The sequence below is a fragment of the Thamnophis sirtalis genome, unplaced genomic scaffold, assembly GCF_051295495.1.
Source record: "Thamnophis sirtalis isolate CommonGarterSnake01/CBP01778 unplaced genomic scaffold, rThaSir2_p1.2 scaffold_2, whole genome shotgun sequence".
Classification (NCBI taxonomy): Eukaryota; Metazoa; Chordata; class Lepidosauria; order Squamata; family Natricidae; genus Thamnophis; species Thamnophis sirtalis.
In genome coordinates this window covers 136,913,636-136,940,865 of record NW_028261382.1, presented here as the reverse complement: position 1 = coordinate 136,940,865, position 27,230 = coordinate 136,913,636, and the positions used below count along the sequence as shown (strand labels likewise).

General features: G+C 36.0%; 1 protein-coding gene across 2 annotated transcripts in view; it reads right to left on the bottom strand.

The window, feature by feature from the left end:
• ASPH (aspartate beta-hydroxylase) overlaps positions 1-24,411 on the bottom strand; it is a 113,800-nt gene extending 89,389 nt beyond the window's left edge. The window contains exons 1-3 of one of the 2 annotated variants that reach the window (XM_087707018.1): positions 24,222-24,411; positions 5,297-5,446; positions 2,450-2,494 (exon numbers count right to left, since the gene is read on the bottom strand). In XM_087707018.1, the coding sequence (XP_087563144.1) occupies positions 2,450-2,494; positions 5,297-5,446; positions 24,222-24,276 (250 nt within the window). In that variant the 5' untranslated portion in view covers positions 24,277-24,411. Of the gene's footprint in view, positions 1-2,449; positions 2,495-5,296; positions 5,447-9,540; positions 10,070-24,221 lie in introns of those variants that run through there. The other variant, XM_087707017.1, reaches the window with a different exon arrangement.
• Between the last annotated feature and the right edge of the window lie 2,819 nt (positions 24,412-27,230).

Below are 27,230 nucleotides of genomic sequence, written 5' to 3'. Positions count from 1 at the left end.
ATACATACATACATATATATACACATACATACATACATACATATATATAGGTATCTACTAACATTAACGAAACAATTTTATATTTGATAGATATATTTATATAAAATAAATGATATAATAACTTTGATCCTTTTCTTTTCACATTAGTGGAAACCTTTCACCTCAACAGGAATATTACTAATAATATACTGTGTACTATGTATGTATGATTGTGTGCTAATATATTTACATATCTATTCCCTAAATAGGCAGATTCTGATTTCAGAAACTTTGCATTCAGGCATATAGGAGCAATGTAGAGATATACTTGTTTCAAAGAAAATTTGTGAAATACTGCATCTGGAATAGCTGCAGCAGTGGTGGTATTCTACCGGTTCACACCGGTTGGGCAAATCGGTAGTGGTAAGAGGCTGCATCATCATGGACCTTCTGTGCATGCTGCGCGCTCCCGCTACCAAACTGGTAGTGAAGAAAAGAGGATACCATTACTGAACTGCAGGTATCCAATATTTTATTTAATGAGGAACACATGTCAAGTTGGCAAAAACTAGGGACTACTGTTTACTGAAAGGGAAAAAAAACTGTTCAGATTTGCTAAAAGGTTGCCCAAGAGGCAACACATAACCATTTCAAATAGCCTAGCAATGATTTGAGAGGTTTGAGTTATCTATTGGCCTTTAAAAGCCAAAGCTCCTCAAAAAAAGGTACAAAAGGTACAAAACAGAAAATAAAGCAAGAAATTCCACTAAAACATAATTTGCTATACAGTTTAGAACTAATGCCATAACTGAGTTTCCAAACAACATGTCTAAATTGGGATAGCTATTGGACTTCATAGATCTCTCTACTGGTGGATTATAATAACTCTCAGCTGCTATTTGTACTTTTTCCGCCCTGTATTGTGTTTTAACTGTTGTTAGGTCAATGGAGACTCTCAGTTCATGGTTGTCCCAAAAGTATTTTTTTCAAGAAGCAAACTGGACTTTCTTTGTTTTTCCTTAATGACTTTCATTTTTTAAAAGTTCTGGAATTGAAGAAGCTTCTCAGATGAGGAGCAAAACATCTTCAAAGAAAAACAAAGGAATTCCAGTTGCCTCTTGAAAAAGCACCTTTAGGACAATTGTTTTTATGATTATTTGCTGGCCAGTCATTGGTCTGAGATGGGTAGCTAAACAAACTGAATAAATAAAGAACTAAAATAATAAAATCATCCTTTGCAAACATGGATTATTGAGTAAATCACAATTGACTGAATTTACAGAACACAGACAGATAAAATGAAATGGACTATATTATGGCCTAATAAGGTTGTCAATCTAGTTAGTTGCCGCACACATTTTTTAGGGAAGTGCAAATCATCTGAAATAGGAACTTTTACAAAAGTGTTAGAATGAGCAAAGTATTTCTCTTAAATGTATTAAAATAACCAGTGGAAGGCTTGCACAGCTGTTTCAACAGTTGCCCCTTGTGGGAAACATCAGTAAAGCAAAGTGACTGTGCATGACAAGATTTTAAAAAAGAACCCAGGAGAGCCTTCATAGCATTTTGAAAATTGTATCGCTTTAAGGCTGTATAAATAATTAGGGAAAGCAGTTTCTACAAAATACCTCTTTTAAATGTTTTGTATACCCACATTATTTTAAAATAAAACAGAATAGCACTTTTCTAAACATTTTCTTTCCATATAATCATTTCCATATAATCTCAAAATACCAATAAATTATTAATCTCTAAAGAACCAGGGAAGGTGTTCCACAGATTCTGTCAAGAACTTTGATTTTCATAGCCTTGATATTGGAGGTTATAATTTTCCCTATAGCCATTTCACAACAATAAACAAATGTAAAGTTTGATATAGGAAAGTAAAACACAGTTACGTTTCATTTCACAAATTTCTAGTCCCCTGCCCCAATTAAAACCATAGTGGCAAACAATTTCTGCATTATTTAGGCAAGTGGTGACAATCTAACCAAATGTACCCAAACTTTACTAGAGAAAAAAACAAACAAAAGCCAATATCCTGGTTAAGTTATTCACAGAAGTTTGCAAATGGCATTAAAATATTGAACAATCTTATCTACAGAAGTAAATATCAATAGCAAAATACTATTCAGGTGATCTGCTTTTTCCTGCTACTTATTTCTTCTTTTCTGAATCAATTTCATAAGCTAAGGAAAAGAAGCTACATTCAAAACCAATGTAAAAGAAGGGGGGGGGACGAAATGTAAATAAAAGAAAATCAGTCCTATCCTCTTCAGAAGTCAAAAACAAAGGGTAACAGTACATTTTCTTACTAAAGTTAATTTCACCACAGCTTCAAAGGTTATCTGGAAATAAAAGCATCTTGTCTAGGGAGAAATAAATATAGCTATATTTTTTAAAAATAAAATTTTATAAATCAACCCCATCATGTATAACACATAATATAAGCATTCCTTTATAATCCTACCTTGAAGTACTTCTGACAAGTTATAACGGAAGTCCTTTGCCTTGGCTGCATGCAAGGCAAAAATACAGATACCATTATCAGAATCCACAAAATTGTCCACCCTTTCAATCTGCAAGTTCATCTTTTCTCTGCACCCCTTGGACTTAATATACTAAATAAAAAATATATCTAACTCTACTTTTCTAATATAATTTCTTGTATTTTAATATTTATTTTATTTTGTGCCTTCAAGTCAGTCTTGTTTCTTGGTGACTAATTAGAGAGGTTGATGCAGTTTTCTTGGTACCGTTTTTGGAAGTGTTTATTACTGCCTTATACCTAGGGTTCAGGCAGAGTGAATGGCCCAAAATTGCCCAAATAGCTTTGATGCCTAAAGCAGAACTAGAACTTTTTTTTTCCTTGCTCCTAGTTCAACACTTTAACCCCTCCTCCAGATTTTAATATTAATAGCAGGAACTGGAGAAACACCTGCAGGGCCACTGTGAATAGGCATCAACTGAATAAAGTTGCTTAGATTTGCACTGTTGGAATCCAGCTGAGCAAATCCTACAGAAATTATTGAGGTCCACCTTTGCTTAGTTAATCAAGGCAATTTCAGGCATGTGATCCTATGGAAGTGATCAGAATTTTTACTATTGTCAGCTCTGCCACCTATGTTCTAGATCAGGGGTCCTTAAACTTTTTAAGCAGGGGGCCAATTCATAGCTGGCTGGGTGTGGCTAGGTGGTCATATGAATGGGTGGGTGTGGCTACGTGGCCTCCAGAACCCCTCTGCCACCCAAAACCAGGCCTGTTTTTGGCTTTCTGAGGCCTCCACGCCTCCTGTTTTTGGGCTCCTCAGCATCCAACATGTGGGTGGGGGCTAGTGAGTAGGTGGGGTGATATGGGTGGGGTTGCCTTGTGGTCTGTCACAGGCCGGATTAATGGCTTCGGCAAGCCGTATCCAGCCGCCGGGAAGTAGTTGAGGACCCCCATTCTAGATTCTGCTTTTCTTGGCTGTCTAAGGTCTTGGGAGGAAGTGCCATGTGACTGAGTCCAAACAGTAGTTAATGCCACTTTGAGGAAGAATATAGTTCCATCTGGCTTGAAGAATGCAATGATTTGTTCCTTCCTGAAGAATCTATTATTGGACCCAATCCTGAAGAAGCTATTATTGGACCCAATAATGTTGGATAACATACATAGAGCCTCACCTTCCATTTGTAGAGAAAGTAGTTCAGAGAATGAAAAACATTTGTATTCTTCTGGACTGGTTTAGAAATGATTTTGTGATGGTTATCTTCCTTCCTCTATAACCAGTTCCAGTCAGTGTTTGGGGGGTGGGGAGGGGAGATCAAGCCATAGGTCCCTCTTACATGGGAGAGAGGACTGCTCTCTCACCCCTCCAATTTAACATTGCATGAAGCTATGGTGAGATTATTTGGCAGAATGGAATGAAGTATGATCAGCACACTGATGTTACTTAGTTGTTCATCTCTGACAGACTTAGTGCTTGGAAGCCATAAGGCTTGGATGGGAAGGAACTAGCTATAACTGAATTATAGACATGCAAGTATCTTTGTTTTTCTGTGTCCCCTGGATCTGAATAGTTGCTATATTTAACTCTTGATGGAACAATTATTCTCTGTTTATCCACAGAGCTAGGCTGCGGATTCTGCAATAAAGGAATAATGTCTAAGAGAAATTGAATGGGTGGGGAATGTATCCATCCTGAGGGTGTTTCAACTTGAGCAAATGCAAGATTGCCCATATTTCAAGACTGTCTATTACCACATCAATTTGAGACAGATATAGAAGCAGTTGTGTTCAGATCAATTTCATTTGTCATAAAAACACAGCTCTCTTTTTTGAAGTCAACTCTGGAATATAGGTTGGGACAGAATACGAAGGTCCTCTTGTACGCAGGGCTACTGCTTGAAGAACAGCTGTCAGTCATTTATTTTGTGTGCATATTGTATTTAATGTGCATATTGAGAGCCAATTTAGTGGCTAGAAAGCTGGATGCAGTGAATTCTAGTCTTATCTAAACCATGAAAGCTGTTTGGGTGTCTTTAGACCAGTCACTCTTTCGCAGCCTGCTCATTTCACAGGGTTATTGTTGTCGAGAAAATAGAAGACAAAAGTGTGCAAGATATGTTCACCACCTTGAGCTATCTATACAAATAATAAAGCTTGGATATAAACAAACAAACTCATTCCTAGGCCAGAAGTCTCAGTTCACAGTCACTCGTGCTTTATTCATGTCCTGTGTGGACAACTGCAATGACCTCTACATGGAGCTATTCTTGAAGACCACTCAGAAACCTCAACTGGTCCAAAATACAGCAGCAGCTCTGGGCTGCTCAGAGTTTGCCAGCATTGCACCACAACTGTATAAGTTGCCTGGGTTCCTTTTTCTTTCTATATGTAATTTAAGTAGCTGCTCATTAACTTTAAAGTCTTGAATAGCATAGGGTCAGTTTATTTGAGCAAATACCTCTTCCTGAGGATCTCCTGCCAGATTGGATAAGTGGGTGTACTCCAGGTCTATTAAATCGTGCCATTTTATGGGATCCAGGAAACAAGCCTTTTTCCATAGTGGCACCTAACTATGGAAAAGATTCCAATGCTGAGATATAGAGAACCCCTAACCTCAGGCCTCCTTCAATGATAGGCCAGGTTGTGCTCTTGCGATGGAGTGTTATCACTATTGCTGGTATGTAAGAATTTTTAATTTTGTTGTATTTTTGTTATATGTATGCCTATTGGCTCCTGTGGATTATTTTATATAACATGAAAAACCATAAAAATGTTTTACATAAATGAATAAATATTCATTCATTTATCATTACTAGGCCAATTTCTTACCTAGCACTTCCTCGTAATCAACAAGTTCAAACCAAACTACTGCAACTGATGTCCATACTCCCAGGAGGGCAATTACCATGAACCACGTAAAAAAAGAGCTCCCGGAAACTCCTTCTTTCTTGGCACTCTTGTTTCCACCATGTTTTGCTTCTGTAAGATATACAAATGAAGTATTATCAAAAGTTAAAAACTTTGGAAATGAATTACTAAATAAAATTCATAACATAAAATGTAATGCTACTATTAAATACATGACACTATATCTAAAGATTAAAGAACTATAAATTAATTTGTTTCAAAGCAAATTTAATACACAGCATATATTTCCTATTTGGTAGGATTATGTTGTTGACTTGGAAAGTAGTGTCCAGATTAGAAATCTATGCCAAACAGTGCTCATTGTGTACGACAATTTTAGGCATGCACTCCTCATTGTGCTATATAATCATTTGTTGCACTGTTTGCCTAATACCTTTGTAGTCTGTCACACTGATTGGTAAAAAGACGAGATAGTCGACCACTTGATCAGTGGGTGCAGCAAAATTTCACAAACTGACTACCTACAACGTCATGACCGCATTGCTAAGATCATTCACTGGAAATTGTGCCAAAAGTTTTGATTTGAGTACAGCAAAAACCACTGGGAACATCAGGTTCAGAAGGTTTTAGAGAATGAGAAAGTCAAGATCTTGTGGGACTTGCAAATTGAAGTTGACCAACTGTGGAAAAAGAAATCATTTGTTGTAATTGGAGCCCTTGGAGCAATACCTAAAGGGCTACCTCGCTATTTGGAAATTTTAAATTTATCAGACTTGAACATCACCTCCTCTCGACCCATAAGATCGCACAGATTAGGCCTCCTCCGAGTTCCATCTGCCAGCCAGTGCCGGCTGGCAACTACGCGGAGGAGAGCCTTTTCGGTAGCAGCTCCGACCCTCTGGAATGATCTCCCCGTGGAGATTCGTACCCTCACCACCCTTCAGACCTTCCGCACAGCCCTCAAGATCTGGCTATCCCGCCAGGCCTGGGGGTAAAGACTATAATTTGCCCCCACCCGAATGTTGAATGAATGTTGCTTGTTTTTAATTATATACTGTGTTTTTATGTTATTGTATGTCTTCCCCTCCCATATAAGTTGTTAGCCGCCCTGAGTCCCCTCAGGGAAAAGGGCGGCCTATAAATAAACGCAACTAATAAACTAACTAACTAACTAACATTCTGATTCTACAAAAAACCACCCTACTTGGAACAGCTTATATCCTCGGACGTTACCTTAACAGTTCCTAGGTCCTTGGTTAGGACTCGAGCTGTTGAGCTACCAACCAGCCCCAAAGGCTGTGAATCTCACCAAAGATTAACCAAATAATGATGATGATACTGATGATGATGGCCGAAGTGTACAGTTTATTGATATCGCTGTTCCTGGAGATGACGGAGTCGAAGAAAAAGAACTAGAAAAAATAATGAAATACCGCGACCTGGCCATCGAAACTACACGGCTATGGATGTAGCATGTAACAGTGATACCCATTGTCATCGGGGCACTTGGCACCATGTCCAAGAATTTTACAAGATACAGCCACAAATTGCAGCTTCCTGCAATAACACCAGCGGAACTGCAAAAAACTGCGCTACTCGGAACATCTTATATTTTAAGAAGGTACTTGGTTGATACCTAGGACGCTGGCAGCAAACCGTATCAACCATTAGCACCAGTCACTGGTATTTGTAATGCATTTTTGAATGTTCAGTTGGCTTGAGTTTCATGTTTAATGAATAAAGTATATAATAATAATGGGTGGGCTGGGTACAAAATGGAAGGCAGGGGCATGAAATTTTCTAGCTTACCTATTATTAATTGTGATATCTTATCTTGATTGATATGGAGAGACAGGGTCAATCAAGATATTATGTAGATGTGTTATTATGGGTATTGGTGGCTATTGATCTGAGACTGGGACACTGAATACAAGGCAGAAGTGTCCCCAATATCTGAATCATCAGCCAAAAAGAAGATTTGATTGAATCATTTAATATGGAAGAGAAAAGATTCAGGGTGTGGGTGTGCTACAGAGAGAATGTATGGTGAGAAAGAGATGCAGTACATTATCAGTGCTAAGCAGGCACTGATAATGTTCTTAGTTAGGGTAATAAAATGTCTGCAAGAAAACAAGCAAGCTCAGAGAGGACCAAGGATCCCTCATTTCAAACTTGAGCTACAAATATTCTCCTTTATTGGGACCTTCTCTACTTTCTTAGGAATTAAGTTGCAGCAACTTAGGACCCAGGATATAAGGCTGAGATAGCATTGGTTGCACTTTGTGATGACATGGCAGGCTCAAGATAGGAAGAGTACATTCCTTCCGGTCCTTTTTGATTTCTCAGCAGTCTTTGATACCATCAATCACTGTATTATTTTTGAATAGCTTAGGGGATTGGAAGCATGGTGTTCTAGTCATTCCTCTTTTTCCAGGGCCAACTGCAATTGATATTGATAAGGAAGAAATCAAGTTCTAACATCTACTTTGTAAAGTCTCGGGGCTCCTGTCTCTCTTTCTCCCCCACTCTCATTTTAATATCCACATAAATCCACTGTGTGAAGTCAGCTAACTACTATTAGTATCCTGATGATACTCAGATGAATATCTCTGCCAGTGGCCAACCAAGGCACCAGGCCAGGTTACTTACAGAATTACCTATCTCTGATTATTTCTGCCCATCCAATAGTTGCATAAGGTAGGTGTGCTCCAGTTCTCCTCTTTAAGAATCATTTAATGGTACAATTTGAGACATGCCTTATTTGTTACAATGCTTGATGTTCAGAATGAATTTCTCCTTTCTGTAGTTTAGATATCCTTTTATAAGAACTGTGAAGACTTGAGTTTTCTCCCATACCTTGGAACTGGATGGTACCTGAGCCCATCCTGTTGAAAAGATGTGTGATTTTTATTCCCTGCCTCAGCTATTTATATGTAAATTATTGTCATTTTTAAGAAAATTGTATAATATTTTGAAAGAGATTTTAAATTAATTTTAGAAGCGATTATTCTTCATTGAAAGTAACATTATTGGCAATATAAACAAGAAAAATAAATAATACATAAATATAAATTATTCTGTCAACTTATTTTCTTCTCTATTTTCTTTCTAATTTCATTGTTTCATCTACCGCTGAAAAATAGTATTTATGTTTGTTCTTTCTAGAAAACACCATTAATGATACAAGACTTGCACCAACTAATTTAAACGTTAATGCTATGCTTACTCCTAATCTGGTTGGTGCCTCAGAGTTTTTTTTTTAGGTCAGACACACATAATCCAATATATAGCATTTCTAAACATATATTTATATTTCTTATGCTTTTAATCAGTTTAAAATATACTGGAATACTGCAGTTTCATAATGTTCCCTGCCCTTATTATTGACAGTACCATAAAGTATTCAATATTATAACTATCAATAGAGAGCACTGAAGGAGAAAGAGAAAATAGAAAGAGAGAGAACTGGTGTATCTTAAATATAAATATCTAGGTAAAATATGATTGGGTTCAGATAAATGAAAATATTTTCATATAATCTTCTCTGAACTGAACTATTTAGTATTTCTAAAGATATCACAATTTTATATTTATTTTTAGAATAATGAAACCATTACTGCGATGATCGTGCAAATTACTTAAACATTAGTTTCTCTTTTGGTCTTCTCTTAGAAATCGCACAAAAATCTCTTTTTTTTTTTTTTACCTTGACTTTAAATTTATCAAATAATATTTAACCAAGCCAAAAGTACTCATTAAAAACTATTTACGATGTAAACTAATTTCTCAGAGCTAAAACAAAATTACTATCTTTCACCCAGATACTGCCAGCAATCAGAAAGTAGGTCAATGTCCAAACTTGGTACGCCTTTGCTTTCATCCGCCACTTGTCTAAAGCAATATAATTATGCATTAACATCATGTCAAGAAATATATTTTAATTGTTTTAATTGTATGATATTGATTCTGCTACAGTTTTATAACATTGTACTTTATTATTAAAACAATCTATGTTCAATCACTGTATTTAAAGAATCTTAGAATCTTAAAATCAAGTATCTCATGTAATGGTGACATACAGTAAATGAGGTAACATTTCAAATTTTTAAACTTAAAAATTCCATTTAATTTTTAGATAACGGTATTTTAAATTTTGTTGCTCAGTTTGAAAGTCATAAACACATTCAATTTTCCAAGAGACATACCTGAATATTCAGCCATGGTATCAGATCCTTTTATCCATGAATAAAGTACACTTTAATATAAAACCAGTGTCCAAGATACAAACAGCAAAATTCACTTGCACTGTCTTGCAACAGCAGCACAGGAAGATCTTTATGGCCAACTCGGCTAAACCCCGAAATTAGACCCGACTGCAAACTCTGCTCAAAAGCTATTTTTAGTGCAGCCATCACAAGCTAAATGCTTTTACGTACCCATATTGAAACCCAGCGCTGACAGCAATCAAGTTCACCCTCTCCTAGTAACAAAGCATCATGGGTAATAATTTTTTATGTCTCATTTAATCTCTAAACATCAGCATACCAGAAAAGCAAAATGGAACAGATTTTTTTTTAAATGCATGCCTCAGCAACTAAAATCTAAGATCATCAAATCTTCTATACAAACTCAGACAAAAGTCCAGGTACAAAGCTTGTCTGTCCAATCTGGGCATCAGATAGTCATTCTTACTTATTTCCTTCAATGGCAGCACTGAACCACAACTAGTAATAAGTTAAAGCATTATAAAAAGTCCAATAATATGTCCATAGTATATTAAAATTTAGAGATTACTTTGTTACTAATTTGTCAAGTAAGAAAGAGACAGGAAGCTAAAATACATTTAAGTTACTATATATAAACCAAACTTTGAGTGAGAAATGTAATAGAGTATGAACCCATACTGTAATTTTAAGCAATCTTCAGGCTGCTCCTGTAAGAATGCTCTCCCCTTTCTCTTTCTAACTCTGCCTCCTGTTTTTCCCCCTCAAATGACATTAAGATTGCTTCACAACCACTGAATCTGAGCTATTGAATTCCAGACCAAATATTAAAGATTCAGCAATGCTGGAAGGTCTTCCAATTTGGATGGTCTTTATACTGTCCCAGAATATATCTTGCTTGCCTTAATGTTGTTATTAACCTAGGTTAGTATAGGTAGTTCTTGACTAATGTCCACAATTCAGCCCAACTTTTTGTTGCTAAGCAAGTTAGTTGTTAAGTGAGTTTTGCTCCATTTTACAACCTTTCTTGTGACAGTTGTTAAGTGAATCATTATAGTTGTTAAGTTAGTTACACAGTTAAGTGAATCCTGCTTCCCCATTGACTTTGTCAGCAAGTCAAAAAGAGTTCATATGGCCCTAGGACACTGCAACCATCATAAATATATGCCAGTTGCTAAGCTTCCAAATCTTGATCATGTATCCATCGGGAAGTTGCAACAGTTGTAAGTGTAAAAAACGGTCATATCACTTTTTTCAGTGCTGTTGTAATTTTGAAGAGTCACTAAATGAGTGGTGGTAAGTTGAGAACTACCTGTAGCCATTCTTAATGTTACAACAAATAATAAAACTCTTATGCATTTGATACAAATTAATGACTTCCTAAGACGTAAACTGTACATTTAGCTGTAGACCTGGAAAGTTATTTCAGAATATAGGACAGTTAAGTCCCCAGTTCTTGCGGATATTTTGGGGGAACTGCCAAAAACAAAACAAAACAAAACTTCTAAAGAAACAGAGTACAGTGTTGGAAGAAAACATAGTTTAATAAATGTGTGTTTATTAGCTCTAAATAATAAATATTTGTATTTTATTTATAAAACACATTTATTATTGTCCAAGTATCTAGCTTTTCTTTCAAATAAGGAACTATTTTAAATTATTTGTATCTCGAGAAAATATTACCTGGATGAAATGTTGAACAAATATTCAGTCATCATGATGTTTTGATCTACAAATATCACATTCTCTATTACCGCAAAGAAGAAATGTAATTCCTCCACTTAGTAGCATGATGATTTGCTGGCCAATTTGATAAACATAAAATCATCAAATAAATATTACAACTTTGGGTTTTTTTTAATTTAAATTGAACTGATTTTAAAGCACCACTTATACTTCTAAATTATTAAAAGTGATAGGAGATATTAAAATACATTTCCCAAAATGTATGTTTGTGGGAGGACTAACAAATGTTATTTGAATTTGAAATAGAATATGGGTTTTCATGTTTTTACTATTCCAGAGGAATAGCTCCTGATTAAAATTGATCATTTTTATGGCATTTTTGGACATCATTGAAATGACCAGGAGTACCGTATATAAACACAGACAGAAATGAGTAAATACTAGTCTTTCAACTATTTCACAGGCGTCAAACTCACAGCATCATATTGTCATCACATGACATATCGCGATGTTCTTTCACTTCATGGAGCTGGGGTGGGTGTAGCCTGCCCGTGACGCATCCGGTCCGCAGGCCACCAGTTTAACACCCTTGAGCTATTTTGTTCCAAGTAGTCCTGCCTGATTTACTGGTCACTGTAGTGACCTGCAATTACATCTCTAAGTGTCATAGTCATCTCGACATCAGTTTCAATTAGGTCATTAAGCAAGTGAACACAGATTACGTATGACATCCAGCGACTGTGACATGATTTCCTGTTGATTTCCCTACTGATTTGGCTTGTTGGTAGCTGTGAACATCATAAATAATGATCACATGACTGTGGCAAGTTGCCACTGTTGTAAATGCAAACCAAATGCCAAGAAACTCAATCTCAATCACATGACTACAGGGATGCTGAAATGGCTGTAACTTTGAGGACCAGTTGTCTCATTTTTCAGCACTGTTGAAACTTAAAATAGTTAATAAGAAAGGACTACCTATACTCTCATTAGTACTCTCTGTACATTGATCACATTAACCTTAATTTGCTGTTTTTCCTGATCTATTCAATAAAACAAACAGATTACAAACTGACTTTAGAGAGGAAGAATGACTCAGTGCCTCAATGATATTTTTTGCAACTTTATTTTACTAAACAAGAAGAGTTAATAAGAATAAGGGTAACGGCTGACAAATTAATGAATTCTTCAGTATTGGCTTACAAAAAGTACATGATTTTAAAAGTTTACACAATTCTGAAATATAGGAAAAGTTCAGGATCTGCTAAATTAAAACTAAAAACAATACCGTATTTATCGGCGTATAACACGCACCGGCGTATAACACGCATCCCCCATTTTAACACAAAAATTTGAGTAAAAATTTTTTTCATTAAAAATAAATGACTTGGAAGCTCGGAACTTAATGTTGGATTAAAATTTATAACATTAGAACATGAATTATAACATTAACTCCTCTTAAAAGGCAAATATGAAATGAAAAAACACCTCTTTGAGCAAAAAGTTATTTCCATTTTCTTCCTTATATAATATTTTCTGTTTCAACATAAAGTGCCTTCCTTCCTTCCCTCCCTCCCATCCCTTTCTTTATGTTTTCTTCATGCTTTCTTTTCTTTTTCCTCTGCTCTTTTTAAATCCCCCCCCCTTCTTCTCCTCCTCTACATTTAGGTTGGATTAGTTTGTACAACGGTCATCAAACTTCTGAAGTAAAAATAAATAAATAAATCATATTTAAGAAGAAGAAGAAAAAGGAAGACGTTTTTAGTTAAGTCAAACGTTTTAATAAAAGTTTCATCTTTTAAGATTTGTCCAACACATCCAATTGTAACCTTAACAGTAAAGAATATCACCCCAGCTGCTAAAGGTTCAACCAGTCTGAGAACCATTGAAAAGACAACAGTGCAAAATCCAAAAGACACAACTTCCTCACCGCCATTGCTTTGGTACCAAATCTTTGAGGAAGGGGCTCCAGAAAGAAGGAGGAGGAGGAGGAGGAGGAGGAGGAGGAGGAGGAGGAGGAGGAGGGAACCAAAGAGAGGCTTTTACCGAGTCTGCGCCCCACAGCCAGGACCGTCCTTGAGCCTCCAGCCGCGTTTCTTCCCCGCAAAGCCCTTCGGGCAACCCGAGAGTTCCGCTTGACGCCAGAAGGGCTTTGCAGGAAGAAACGCCGCGTTTCTTCCTGCAAAGCCCTTCTGGCGTCAAGCGGAACTCTCGGGTTGCCCGAAGGGCTTTGCAGGAAGAAACGCCGCGTTTCTTCCTGCAAAGCCCTTCTGGCGTCAAGCGGAACTCTCGGGTTGCCCGAAGGGCTTTGCGGGGAAGAAACGCGGCTGGAGGCGCAAGGACGGTCCTGGCTGTGGGGCGCAGACTCGGTAAAAGCTCTCTTTAGTTCCCTCCTCCTCCCCCTCCTTCCACAGTCTGAGTGACGCTGCCGCCAGGCTGAGAGCTGCCGCTGAAACAAGTTTGGGAAGGTCCTTTGCGGGCGGCCAGTTCTAGCCGCCTGCAAAGGACTCCCCCACGTTTGCTTTGAAAGAAACCTCTGCGCGGGAGTTAGAAACCTCTGCGCGGGGGTTTCTTGCCATGTGCGCGGCCGCGCGGCCGCGCACCTTAGAGGGAACAGTGGACCCGGCGTATAACGCGCAGTATCGGCGTATAACACGCAGGCAGGGTTTAAGCTTCCAATTTTAGTTTTAAAACTGCGTGTTATACGCCGATAAATACGGTAATTTCAGAAGCAATTAATTGTAGCACAATTAAGACCAATAATACATATAGTTACTTTCCAGAAAATGAACAGAGAAAGAATATCTTTGAAAGATTAGAACTGAAGATAGATAATGCAAATTTGAAAGATTAACAATGAAGGAAGATAATGCAAATGTGAACCTACAGTATGATAGTCTAGACCAAGTATTTTCAAAATTTTTCAGTTGCAGAACTAGTTAGTTTTTTTTAAAAAAAAAATCCAAAACTTTTAATCAAGTTTTTTGTAAAGTAAGAACACAGTTTTAAAACTCCAGTGTAGAAGGGGGGGGGGGGGGTATTACAAAATAGTTAGAGGAAAAAGTATGTTTTTTTTCTTTTTGTTTTTCTTCTGTATACTGTCTGGTTCTACAACATCATTTATGATGTGCAAATATTCAAACATTTTAGTTCTGTGGCATATCCTTGTGGTATCTAAAAAAAATTAGCACTGCATCAATTAATATTCAACTATGTTTGAAAAGATATAACGTGGATATTGTCTTTTTCGTTGCAAGCATCTATCTTGAATTTGCATTATTAATATTTATATTTCTGAGAAAATGGCGATTAGTTTGAATTTTTAGGACAAAGAAAATATAATTTTGAAACATGTTTTAGATGTATATTAATGAAATATTACAGTAAAAAATAAAAAGAATGCAATAATTTAAACTTATTTTTAACAAAGTCACAAAGTAGTTATAGAAAGCAAAATAAAAACAAAAAAGAATCTATTAATACTAAGGATAAGTTTATATATGCGATATAACAGTTTATATATATATGATAAAAACATCTTTATTATCTCTCAATCTCCTTGTATCTGTTTGTAAACCACAAAAAGCTTTTGCAACTTTAATTTTTTTTAAAATTCTCCTGCATGTTTCATAATGCTGTGAACCCCAGATTCAGGCATTCCAATATCTCACTCTATTTTAACATTGCTATGGTTACGTACATGTCATTGAATTTCATCAATTTTTGCACTAATAATGAGCCTCTTCTTTTTTAAAACTTGCATTGTTTTTCTCTGACAGAATCCTCCTTTTTTCTATTTTGAACACATGAATATTAAAAGGATGTAAATCACAACAGCAATTGAAGAAGCAGAACCCTTAACAGTACCTAGCATTAACTGAATTTTAGTCTAGATTAAACATGACCTGATATCAATTTACAATATGAGCTCAATTGAATATTGCATTATTTGAATTCCCGATCTACCTGTATGCCTAAGAAATTTATTAGCACAGCAAACCTAGCCACCTAAATTCTTTCCCATAACTAGTTGATAAATTTTTAAAGTATATGTCCCAATATAGATGCTTTTTTTAAATTTAAAAATGGCTTTTAAAAATGTTGTTTAATAATCTTTAAATAGTAGCTATTTGATAAATAACTCCAAACTGTGTGGCTGATATAAGCTTAACATTAATTTGCTTCCATTTTATTTGTTCTTCCCAATCCTCAATGCTGAAAATTCTGTGATCAAAATCTTTGTTTTATGAGGGTAATGAATGATCCACCTAAACAAGGCATTATATTACGTTGTGTGGTAGAACCAGTTTGGTGTACTGGTTAAGGTGCTGACCTAGAAACCAGGAGGCTGTGGGTTCGAGTCCCATTTTAGGCATGGAAGTCAGATGTGTAATTCAGTTCAATTCACAGGGCAGTTGATATGGAGAAATTAGGAGAAAGAAAGGAGTATTATGTATGTTTGCTGCCTTAAGTACTATATTAAAAAGTAATAAAGATGGGATAAAAATAAATACAATTATATTTGAACAGTTAGCTATCATAAAATGCAATGGATTGTCTAAGAGTCCTCTGTATGAAAACAGAATCTATGAGGTTCCTGTGATTTATGAACCATTTTGTATCCTGTTTTAGTTGGACACAGCTCAGATAAGTGCTAGTTATTATGCTGTTAATCAATGGGACAGGTAAGAAAGAGAAAGATTAATTTTAAATCTTAAATTAATCATTTATGCTTTAATACTTCTTTGTATCACCTACGTGGCTGAATGTTCCCAATAAAGATTTATATCTCTATCACACTTGAAAAAATAAACAGTAAATAATAACAATGTTGTGACTTGTAAAATAGAAAAATAGTTAATCCTATTTTATCGCTATCACAATTTTAATTACTGTTCCACTATTGTAATTTCTAGCTAATAACCTAAATTTGAAATCCTGCCACTTATTTCCAAATACATGTTTAAGAAGCAAAAAATGTTGCTCAAGCAGCATTTGGCTTTGACTTTTGCCCAACATAAAGTCTGTCCACTCACATTAAAGAACCTAATATATCATGTGTATGTCATATTTTAATATGACAAGAAAAAAAGCTTGTGCATATACTGAAGATGCAACATGCTTTATGAATCGATATTACTAAATCATCCTCCATCACCTAAATGAAGAAATTGTAAACTTTACTAGAGTAAAGTTCCTATAAGGAACATAACATTTAAGAAACATTTTAATACAGAAAAGATCTACAAATAAGTCCTCAATTATTATAGTTTCAGATCTCAAATATGAACTTAATTAGAACATAACTTAATTATTATTAAAATAAAAATTTCTTAAAGCAAAACTATATTGTTAGATGTTTCCTGAATTCAGAGAAAATGACCATTCTACAATCACACCACTCTTTAGTATTTTTTAAATTAGAAGCCAGAAGCATTAAAAAAATTAATTAGGTACTTAGCAATCCAAGCAATATAAATGAACAAGTTCATATTATAACTATTATAAGATAGCTTTAAAATGAAGAGATGACACAATAATTCTCTCCAGGGCTGAAAAATCAAATATAATTTGCTATCTTGATTTTAGAACTAAGTTGATTGGACATCGAAAAATGAATTAAAATTTATTTGTAAGCTTTTAATGTAAATAATAATAAAATGGTAAGTTCAATAACATTTAAACATTATAAATTGCAGTTAAACTTAGCAAAGCTAAGATTTACACATGAAACTCTTGACAGCTGCTGTCAGTAGATAAACAAACCAATGATCTGATTTGACACAGCTTTCTTCATAAAGTTATTCAAATTTTCCATAGCTAAAACTTCAAATTTTAAAACTGACATCTGTTGATCTGAAGGATTTTCCAGCCCTAGTTTTTTTTTAAATTACAACAAAAGTAAAACGAAAGCTTTTCATGCAGCAAGTCAACCTACAAATGTGGTTATAAAATAAGTGCTGATACTCCAGTCTTATCACACTTTACCAGTTTATGATGTTCATCAGGAAACAATCACCTTGATGTAAGGAAAACTTCAATGCATAATAAACCTACAATGAAGAATCCAACAAACGACGTTTAAGATTCAGCACTGTTTATAATTCTAATATTATAAAAATAAGAATAAGTATTTCTTAGAACTGTCTCTAAAGGAAAAGTCAAAGTAAATTGAAAGTCATTTCAATTGCATAGTAGGCAATTCTTTCTTCTGTCACATACTGCATTTCTTTATTTTAAAGGTATATCTTTTACATCTTTATTCTTTACATATTGTAAGAAATCTGGATTTTAAGAACTCCAAACAAATATGTTTCTTTGATTACATCCCTTGTGAATGTATTACTATATAGTCCCTACTATATGAAAAAATAAATTTTTCTTAGAGGGCATCTATAATCATCTATATCTGATTTATCATTTGGCTTATATTTTCAAAACTGTGTTAACAAGCCATTATTACCATATTTTTCGGAGTATAAGATGCACCAAGGTTTTGAAGAGGCTTTTTTTTAAAAAAAAAGTAGGTAGGTAGATAGAGGGATAGAGAGGGAGAGGACGAGAGAGAAATACAGTAGGTAGGTAGGGACAGAGAGTAGTCAGGTAGGTAGATAAAGGGAGGGAGAGAGAGAGAGAGAGAGAGAGAGAAATAGAAAGAGAGATAGAGATACAGTAGATAGGTAGGGAGAGAGAGAGTAGTTAGGTAGGTAGGTAGATAAAGGGATAGATAGATAGATAGATAGATAGATAGATAGATAGATAGATAGATAGATAGATAGACAGACAGACAGACAGACAGGTAGATATAGAGAAATACAATTGGTAGGTAGGGAGAGAGAGTGAGTGTGTGTAGCTAGGTAGAGGGAGAGAAATAGAGAGAGAGAAATACAGAAGATAGGTAGAGAGAGTAGGTAGGTAGGTAGATAAATAAAGGGATAGAGAGAAATAGAGAGAGAAATACAGTAGGTAGTTAGGGAGAGTGTGTGTGTAGTAGGTAGGTAGAGGGATAAGTAGGTGTTTCTGCTGGCACAGCACTTGATCAATGTAATTCTCATCAATCTAAGAGCTTTCCAAAAGGGGGGGAAAGTTTTTGCACTCTACAAACTTCCCAAAAAACGTTTTTCATGAAAATGGGCCCGTTTATTTTATTTTTTTAAAAAAAGCATGAATAGCCTTGGGGAGGCTTATAGAGTGATGCTGGGGGGGGGGGGGCAACACTTGCAGAATGCTCGGGGGGGGGGGCAAAAACAAGCAAAACAGCCCATTTTTCATGAAAACAGGCCCGTTTTTTGTCAAAAAAATTGCATGCATAGCCTTATGGAAGCTTATAGAGTGCTGCTAGAGGCTGGGGAAACAATAAATGGCCCATCTTTTGCTCATTTCTGCCCCCCCCCGAACCCCCAGGAGCTCTCTGAAAGCCTCCATAAGGGTATGCACAGCCATTTTGGTGAAGGGGCAAGGCTTCGGGAGGCAAAAAATGTTGTATTTGGTGTATAAGATGCACCCAGATTTTCAGCCTCTTTTTTGAGAAAAAAAGGTGCATCTTATAGTCTGAAAAATATGGTAATTGAACTAAGGCTTATTGAATTAACAGTTGTATCACACTGAGTCACAAATTAATGATATGAGATATATATATGGCAACAGAATTAAAATGAAATTTATGTATCAATTATACACACATACACTCACACATATATATATACATACACACAGACACACATACAGTAACTATGATAAATATTGAATTAGCACAATACCTAATCCTACTCTAATACCTAGGGGTAAAGTGGAGGTAGGCCTGCACTGCTACCTTTAAAATCATGAAACAAAGCTATATAAAAGCAAATAATACAATGATGATGACAGGAAAAACTTACAGAGTAAATATAGTATATTTGTTGTTACTATAAAGGTAGCCTGTTAATTTAAATTCATGAAATCTTCATATGCTGATTGACCTAGTTAGTCTCGTGCTATTCTCTATCCTTTTCAATGTCATGCCTTCTTCCCATCTAATTTACTTTCCTGTTGTAAGTTTCTAGGAGGAAACTTATCATTTAAAACTTTTTTTTTACCTTTTATACAATTGTTCAAGTTGTATTCCATTTTGCAATAAAAGAGATGGAAGCAAGGATTATTGACATTCAGAAAGGGCAGAGCTTGCTTTCCTTTTGTAAATAGCTCCTTATATAGGATTTCTTTTTGAGATAGAATGAGAAGCTGAATGATAAAAAGAGGGGATCATCAGTTTTAATAAGAGATTTACAACAATTTAATAGTAATCTATTCTAAAATCCATAGGGATGGTAAATGCACATTTTTTTACACTGCAACTGAATACTAGGCTACCACAAATGTATATGTAGCAGGAGATACACTACACTTTTAAGCAATGTAATTTTTTTAAAAAAATTATAGGGAAGGATACATAAATTGTTCCTTCTTTGTTCCTCCACTTAGACTTTTATCCAGCAGGTTTGAAGAACAGCACTTTGAAAGTAACATTGCCAATTTTACCTCCCCCTATTGTTTGTTCCACAATAGTAGGGAACTTTATGAACATGGCAAGAAGCAATCATTTTATCTCTTATCTCATCTCTTATTTCAATAAGAGAAACTTATTTAAATCAAATATCACCATTGAACAGAATTGCAGTGGGAGCATCCCAGCCTATCTTGGCATATAAAAGAAACATTTGAGAAAGACAAAGGTAAATTCTGTTTTCTTCCTACAAACTATTTTAAAGTTTGATTTACTACAATTTCTGGCTTTGGGTTATACTCTAATAAGCAGGTAAGATAAACTATGGGTAAGGAGATTACCATTGAGTAATCTCTTGGTACCACTGAGTACTAGATGTACACACAGTCAAAATGGATGAGGAAGTTATGGTACATGCAAACTTGAATGTTCTGCAAGATTTTTTAGATTTAGATTTTATTTATTATTTATAGGCCGCCCTTTTCCCTGGAGGGACTCAGGGCGGCTTACAATTCATGGGAGGGGAAGTGCAAGACAAAACATAAGACAATACGTGAGTGGAAAAAAATAAAACGATAAAACACAACTTTCATTCAGCATTCGGGTGGGGCAGATTAGAATCTTTATCCCCAGGCCTGACGGGATAGCCAGATCTTGAGGGCTGTGCGGAAGGTCTGGACGGTGGTGAGGGTGCGAATCTCCACGGGGAGATCGTTCCAAGAGAGATTGTATTAAACTCCTCTTATTATGAAAAACCAATTTAAGACTATACTTTGAATATATACTTCTTTCAAAATATGTATCCTAAATAAGTGAAAGATAAAATCTCCCTCAAGTCAATCTTAATAAAAGGGGGCCTATTTTGGGGGCTTATTATTAGGTCGTATTTTCGGGGAAACACGGTAGGAGATGTAAAACAATCTGGCCCTGACTTATTTCCTTTTCATCAGCAGTTGACATGTAAACATTTTAGAAGAAATCAAGGATTAACCAACCTGAAGGAACAAAAGTACATTGGGAGCAAGGCAAGGGATGTAAGGTAATGAACTTGCCTATTAAAATAATAATTAAAACAATAATCCTAAAGTTTATAAATTACAAAGATAAATGCACACACACACACACACACACACACAAAATAAATAGTACTTCTGATTTTTTTACAGCTATAAGGATAGATTTAACTTCTTCCCCATGACTTACATTTTTCTGTAATCTATTTTTTTCTAACCATCAAAACTATGTATCATAATTTCATGTTTTTACATTTTACCAAAATGCCTATATTGTTTTTCTTGTCACCATTAAATTTAATGTCTATTTTCTAATCAAACTGTCAACTGACCATCTCAGCAAGTTCCATCAACTACACAATCCATTCCTCCATTATGGGTAATGTTGAATGTTTCTACTTTCGTGCATGTGATAATCTTGCTACAGTTATTATATGTAAAGAAAATATATAAAGACAAAGTTCCATGTTGCTTATCAATCAGCCCAAATATAAAAGCTATAGGTGTCAACAGTATATTATTTTTTTAATCTTCTGAATTACTTAATATATGTAATCAAATTCAAACTTTTCTTGTTTTTTGTATGAAAACCAAGCACCTCTTCTTTATGTTTCCAGCATAAATTGGAATATATTTATACATTCTAGACATTTTTTCTGGTGAAATACATCAATGATACATCATTTTATAAAACTACTCTTAAAGATTGCAACATAAATGTTCTTTCAACTACACATCCTGCCATTGATCCATTTGTGCATTGTAAGCATTTTTAACCTATGCTATCATACGTTATCCCTTGTTGTGTTTGAATTTTTAAGACAATTATACAATTTAGCAATAACATGTTCATCAGCAGTTCAACTTGAAACTCACTCTTACAATGCTCAAAATCAAAACTTTTTTTATCTACTTTCACTGTCACTGACAAGTGTAACCTCCTGCCTCCAGATCTTGTCTTGAATTTACTTTGCATTTTATATTTTCCTTGACAAAATTCTAATAGGGCTATTTGTCTTTACTTATCATTTCTTCTCTATGAAATGCTTCTTGTGCTTAGAGTCACAAAGGTATTTTAGACACAACCTGGATTTATATCTGTTCCATTTTCTCAATATGCAAATCTAATCTAACAAAATGGTTTTTAAAATCTACATTAAGCTTAGCTTTATCATACCTTAAATATCCATACAATCCAAAATCAGGCCATATCCCTCTAGCTCCAAAAGCTTTTTATTTTTGAGCAATATCCCAATTTTTCAATCAAACCAAACAGCAAGCTGCAAAGTATAATTTCAAATCAGATAAATTAAATCCTTTTTCATTTGCATCTTACAATAGCTTTTATTTAACTTGTGTTTTTTTTCTGCCTCCACACAAATATAGCTATATCTTTCTTACACTGTTTAATTGGTATATTGGTTGTCAAAATGGTTATTGTCTATAATAAAAATAACATTCTAAGCAAAATGTTCATACAACCCAACAATGAGTTGTAATTTCTCTCAACTTAATATATATATATTAACTTCATTTTATGTCATAACATCATTATTTTAAAATAACATGTAATTCATATTTGTCAAAAAGTATTTTAACTTCTCTTAGATCTTTTATTTATTAATTCTGTGTTCTTTTATTTTCATTTTTTTTGTTAATCTCTTTGTCTTTTGCTTGCTAATCTCGAAGCCTGCTAAGGCACAAAATAGATTGTTTTTCCATAAATATTTCAATTTTCTTTAAAAAATATTACAAAATTAGCATCAAATCACCTGCAAACATTTTTACCTTCTCCCTTTTAAAAATCTTTATTCCCACATTTTTGTTATTTTGTCTTATATCTCCATTAAAAATTTCAAGAACTAAAATAAAATGAAGACGAGACAGTGGGCTGCCCTGTCTTGTATTGCACATGGTATTGTTAGATCTCCATTAACAAAAATTTGTGGAGAGGGAGTTGGGACACAAATCAACTTTACTCATTTTATTAAATACTCGCTAGAATTCATACCTTGCAAAATAGAAAAATTCAATTCAAATTGTCAAAATATTTCTCTGAATCTAAAAACCTTAATTAATTCTTAATCCTTAATACATTTTGTTTTCTAAGTATTCATCTATATTCTTCAAAGGAATATCATTCTCTGTAGGGAAATTTAGCTTGTTTGTGTTCGTCTTAGTTTGTCCAGGTACAAAAAGTGTAACAAGCTTTGATTATTGAAAAATGGAGACAAAGTTTCTGAACATTTCATACATAGTTCAATGAAAAAATAAAAGTCAGGAAGGCTAATATAATTGTAACTATATTTTAATAATACAACTGAACTATATTTTAATAATACAACTGAACTATATTTTAATAATACAACGGAAGCAACCCAGTATTTTGATCTTAAGCACAGAATATTCTTTTGAAGGGCAAAAATACGTCATTTAAAGCTCTGTTGGCCTCAGCTACAATTTGAATAAAATACTATGGTTTAAAGATGACTCAGTAAAAAAAAGTATGATGGGAAAGAGAATGACCAGAGTACTTAATATTCACTAACTTCCATCAAACATGTAAAAACAGCCCTTCCAGGAAACATTAAAAGGTAAGATAACCAACACAAGCTTAACTCCTGATGAAAATGTGTGGTTTTCTTGCAAACAATAAAGAAGCAGGTTATCCCTACATCTTTGGGAATATTTTTCAACCTCCCTCTTTTCTTCTTACAACCCCAGAATTCTTTTTTTGTTTCTCATGAAAATACTAATCCGGTCCAGCCCAGCTTGGTTTCCAAACCCAGACAAGATCATCCAGCAGAACTGCCATAGCATGTTTTTAATCTTTAAATGTGAATACCACGGTAGTCTTGCAACAGAAATCTACATAAATCCGTTTGAAAATAAATCCCCCTTGTGTGCATTTAAAAGATTTGGCTGCCAGATAAACTCATCATTGCACAAGCTTCGCTTGAAAACCTCCCCAAACAGGTGTGACCCGAGTGCATGGTGGAGGAAGAAACGAGGCGAAGCTCCTCCCTTAGTGTTGTCTCTCTTTTGTGTGCATTTAGGGAGGAGGAGGTCAAAGAAAAAGGGTAAGGCGCTCTTTCAAAACCTGTAGCTTAAAGCACTGCAGGAAATGAAATCCTAGAGCCCATTCTACTTTCCACTTTCCTTCTATAAGTATAGGTGGTCCTGTCCCACTTCGTTTTCCCTTTGAGCAGAGGAGCAAATTCAGCCGACTGGGGTGAGAGGAGGATGAAAAGCGCCAATTTCGAAATCGTGGCGCCAGCAAAAGAAAACCCTGCGGCTCTTTGAAGGGGCGCTATGGGGAACCCCCAAATAGCTTCGGGTCTGCAAAACCATCACGTCTCCAGCAGCAGAAAGATGGGGGATGCTGGTCTACGCCCCCCCCCCCAATCTCCATATCCAATCCCAACCCCCCACGTCCCATTCAGCTGCTATTGAGGCCCAGCGAACCGGCTGTTACTGACCTCTCCGGGCTCCGGGGCCGGGACTGCCGCTTTTAGGGTTCCTGCGCGGAGCCATGTCGCCTCCTGTCAGGTAACAACGCTGCCTCGGAGCGCAGGAGCCAAGATTTGGGCGGGGCCGACACGAGGTGAGGATGACAATACTAACCTGAAGCAGCCCCGCCCCGCGCTTTAGCCTGACCCGGCGGCCACGTGAACCAAGCCCTCTGATGACACAAGATTGGCAGCCGGTCTCAACCAATCGCGAGGCAGAGGTGGAAACGCCGATCGGAACATCATTGGTCCAATGGAGAAAACGTCGAGGACGTTAAAAGTTCGCCTGGGCGTTGTCGATAGCCGCCGGGAGCACTAATCGCCTGGAACGTGGCACTGAGGAAAGTGGGGTGCGGGGTGGAGGTGGGGGTTGGGGTGGGTGGGGAGAGGAAGCCTGGCTTTGAGTCGATTGTCACGAAGCTGCAGCTATTTAGGTGATCCGTACTCTTTGCAATGAAAAAAATCAGAATTGTTGCTATGGCATCTTATTTTATACCTTTTCAATTGCACTTTTATTTAATCGATTCCAAATCTTTGCGTGCAGTTTACTCGGGAGAGCTTTCCCCTCTTCAGAGGACCCAAGACAACAAAATTAAAATATATCTGAAAGTGGAAAAACTTGCGATCAACATCGCATAAAACCTAGTTGGTAATAAATGCTTGGGGAAAGAGAGGACTTTTGCATATTTTCCTAATGCTCAGTATATTTTGTCAGACATGCAAAACCTGAGGCGTTTGTGGTCTGCAGAAGGGCTTCTCTGCCACGCCATAAAATATGTCTCTTAAAGGGAGATGGAAGGTTTTGAAAAGAGCTTTACTCCTCCTTCAAGAGTAACAATAACCCAAGGCAGATTATTCGAGTCATTCTTAATTTACTTTACACCAGTTACAGCTTTCAAATTCAATACACCAGTTGTGGAGAATTTTATCTTTTGTGTCGGTCTGTAAACCAGAAAAGACTACAGGTAGTCCTCGACTTATAACAGTTCGCTTAGTGACCATTCAAAGTTACAATGACACTGAAAAAAATGACTTATGTCCATTGTCACACCTATGACCGTTTGTCACACTTATGACTGATGCAGCATCACCATGGTCACGTGCTTTACATTCGGATGCTTGACAACTGACTCACATTTATGATGGTCGCAGTGTCCCGACGTCACACAATCCCCTTTTGAGACCTTCTGACAAGTAAAATCAATGGGGAAGGCATTCACTTAACATTTAGGTTACTAATTTTAACAACTGCAGTGATTCACTTAACAAATGCATCAAGGAAAGTCATAAAATGGAGCAAAATTCACAACACATTTTTCATTTACAACAGAAATTTTGGGCCTCATTGTGGTCGTAAGTTGAGGACTACCTGTATTTCAATTTAACATTCTCCTTCCTGACCTGAGCAACATAGGCAAACAAAATTGAGATGAGCCATCTTCCAACAATCTTGGATAAAAAAAGATACCTTAATTGCTGCTTGACTTAAGTTCTCAGCTGAATGACATACACATTAGCCTTAGTGTGCCATATAGCTTGCCAATATGAGACCTTGAGTCAAATAGCAATTAAGGGACCATAAATTTACCTAAAGTTAGTTGGAAGATTGCTTGTGATATCTAACTATGGTCATGTAAATGCATATTCAAACAGATACCCCCTTGATTCACTCAGATGCAGACTCATGAATATGAGGGAAACCTTCAGATATGAGGATGATTGGACATGGTTTTATGCATGTGGACTTGAGACCAAACTAATACTAATCAGTACTACGCATGGGGCAAAAGAGAATGTAAACCATTACCTTTAAGTCCTATCTCTCCTAAGATTGCTATTTGCCCAGTGTCAGAAAAAGCTGGCCCTAATGTTAGTCACAGCTGTACCACAGCTGTCAGGGGTGTCAAACTGGTGACCCGCGGCCACCCAAGCTCCACAAAAGGGAAAAACATCATCAGCTCTGTAAAAGAATAAAACCTCAACAAATTCTCGTGCTGCCACCATCTATTTATGAAATTTGTGCATACCTAGGATAGAACAACTAATATTCTAGAACATGAAAATCAAATTCAGAATGATCTTATTTGACAAAAGTAATGGGCAATATAATGTTTTTTGTTGTTAGTTGCGAAGTCATGTCCGATCCATTGTGACCCCATGGACAAGGTTCATCCAGGCCTTCCTGTCCTCTACTATCCTCTGGAGTTCATTTAAGGTCACGTCGACTGCTTCAGTGACTATCCAGCCATCTCATTCTCTGTCATCCCCTTCTTCTTTTGCCCTCAATCTTTCCCAGCATTAGGCTCTTCTCCAGTGAGTCCTTCCTTCTCATTAGGTGGCCAAAGTATTTGAGTTTCATCTTCAGGATCTGGCCTTCTAAACAGCAGTCAGGGTTGATCTCCTCTAGGACTGACCGGTTTGATCACCTTGTAGACCAAGGGACTCGCACATCCTTCCATCCTTCCGAGGTGGGTAAAATGAGGACCCAGATTGTTGTTGGGGGCAATATGCTGACTCTGTAAACCGCTTAGAGAGGGCTGAAAGCCCTATGAAGCGGTATATAAGTCTAACTATTGCTATTGCTATAAATATAATGTTTCATAAAGATTACTGTTTGATAGGCAAATTTATTTTTAGGAAATGCATCCAAATTAATAGATTTAGAGCAGGACATAACTAATGTAGCAAAAGTACTTCTGAAAATTATTTTATATTAGTAACTTATTAGAAACTGGATATGAATCAGCAGTGTGGCTACAAAAAGCACAGAGACAGTTTGGGTAATGACCTGGTTGCTGGGCTAAAAACCAGGAGACAAGGACTTCTAATCTTCTCTTAGTCATGAAAACTTACCTGGCCATTTTCTTTGTTGGGAGTGGGGGGATAGAGAGCAGCAGGAATATTAGATGTATGTGCTTCTTTGACAAGAGAGTGATAATAATTTAATATGAAAATGTTAGCCTGGATGAACAGAAATAT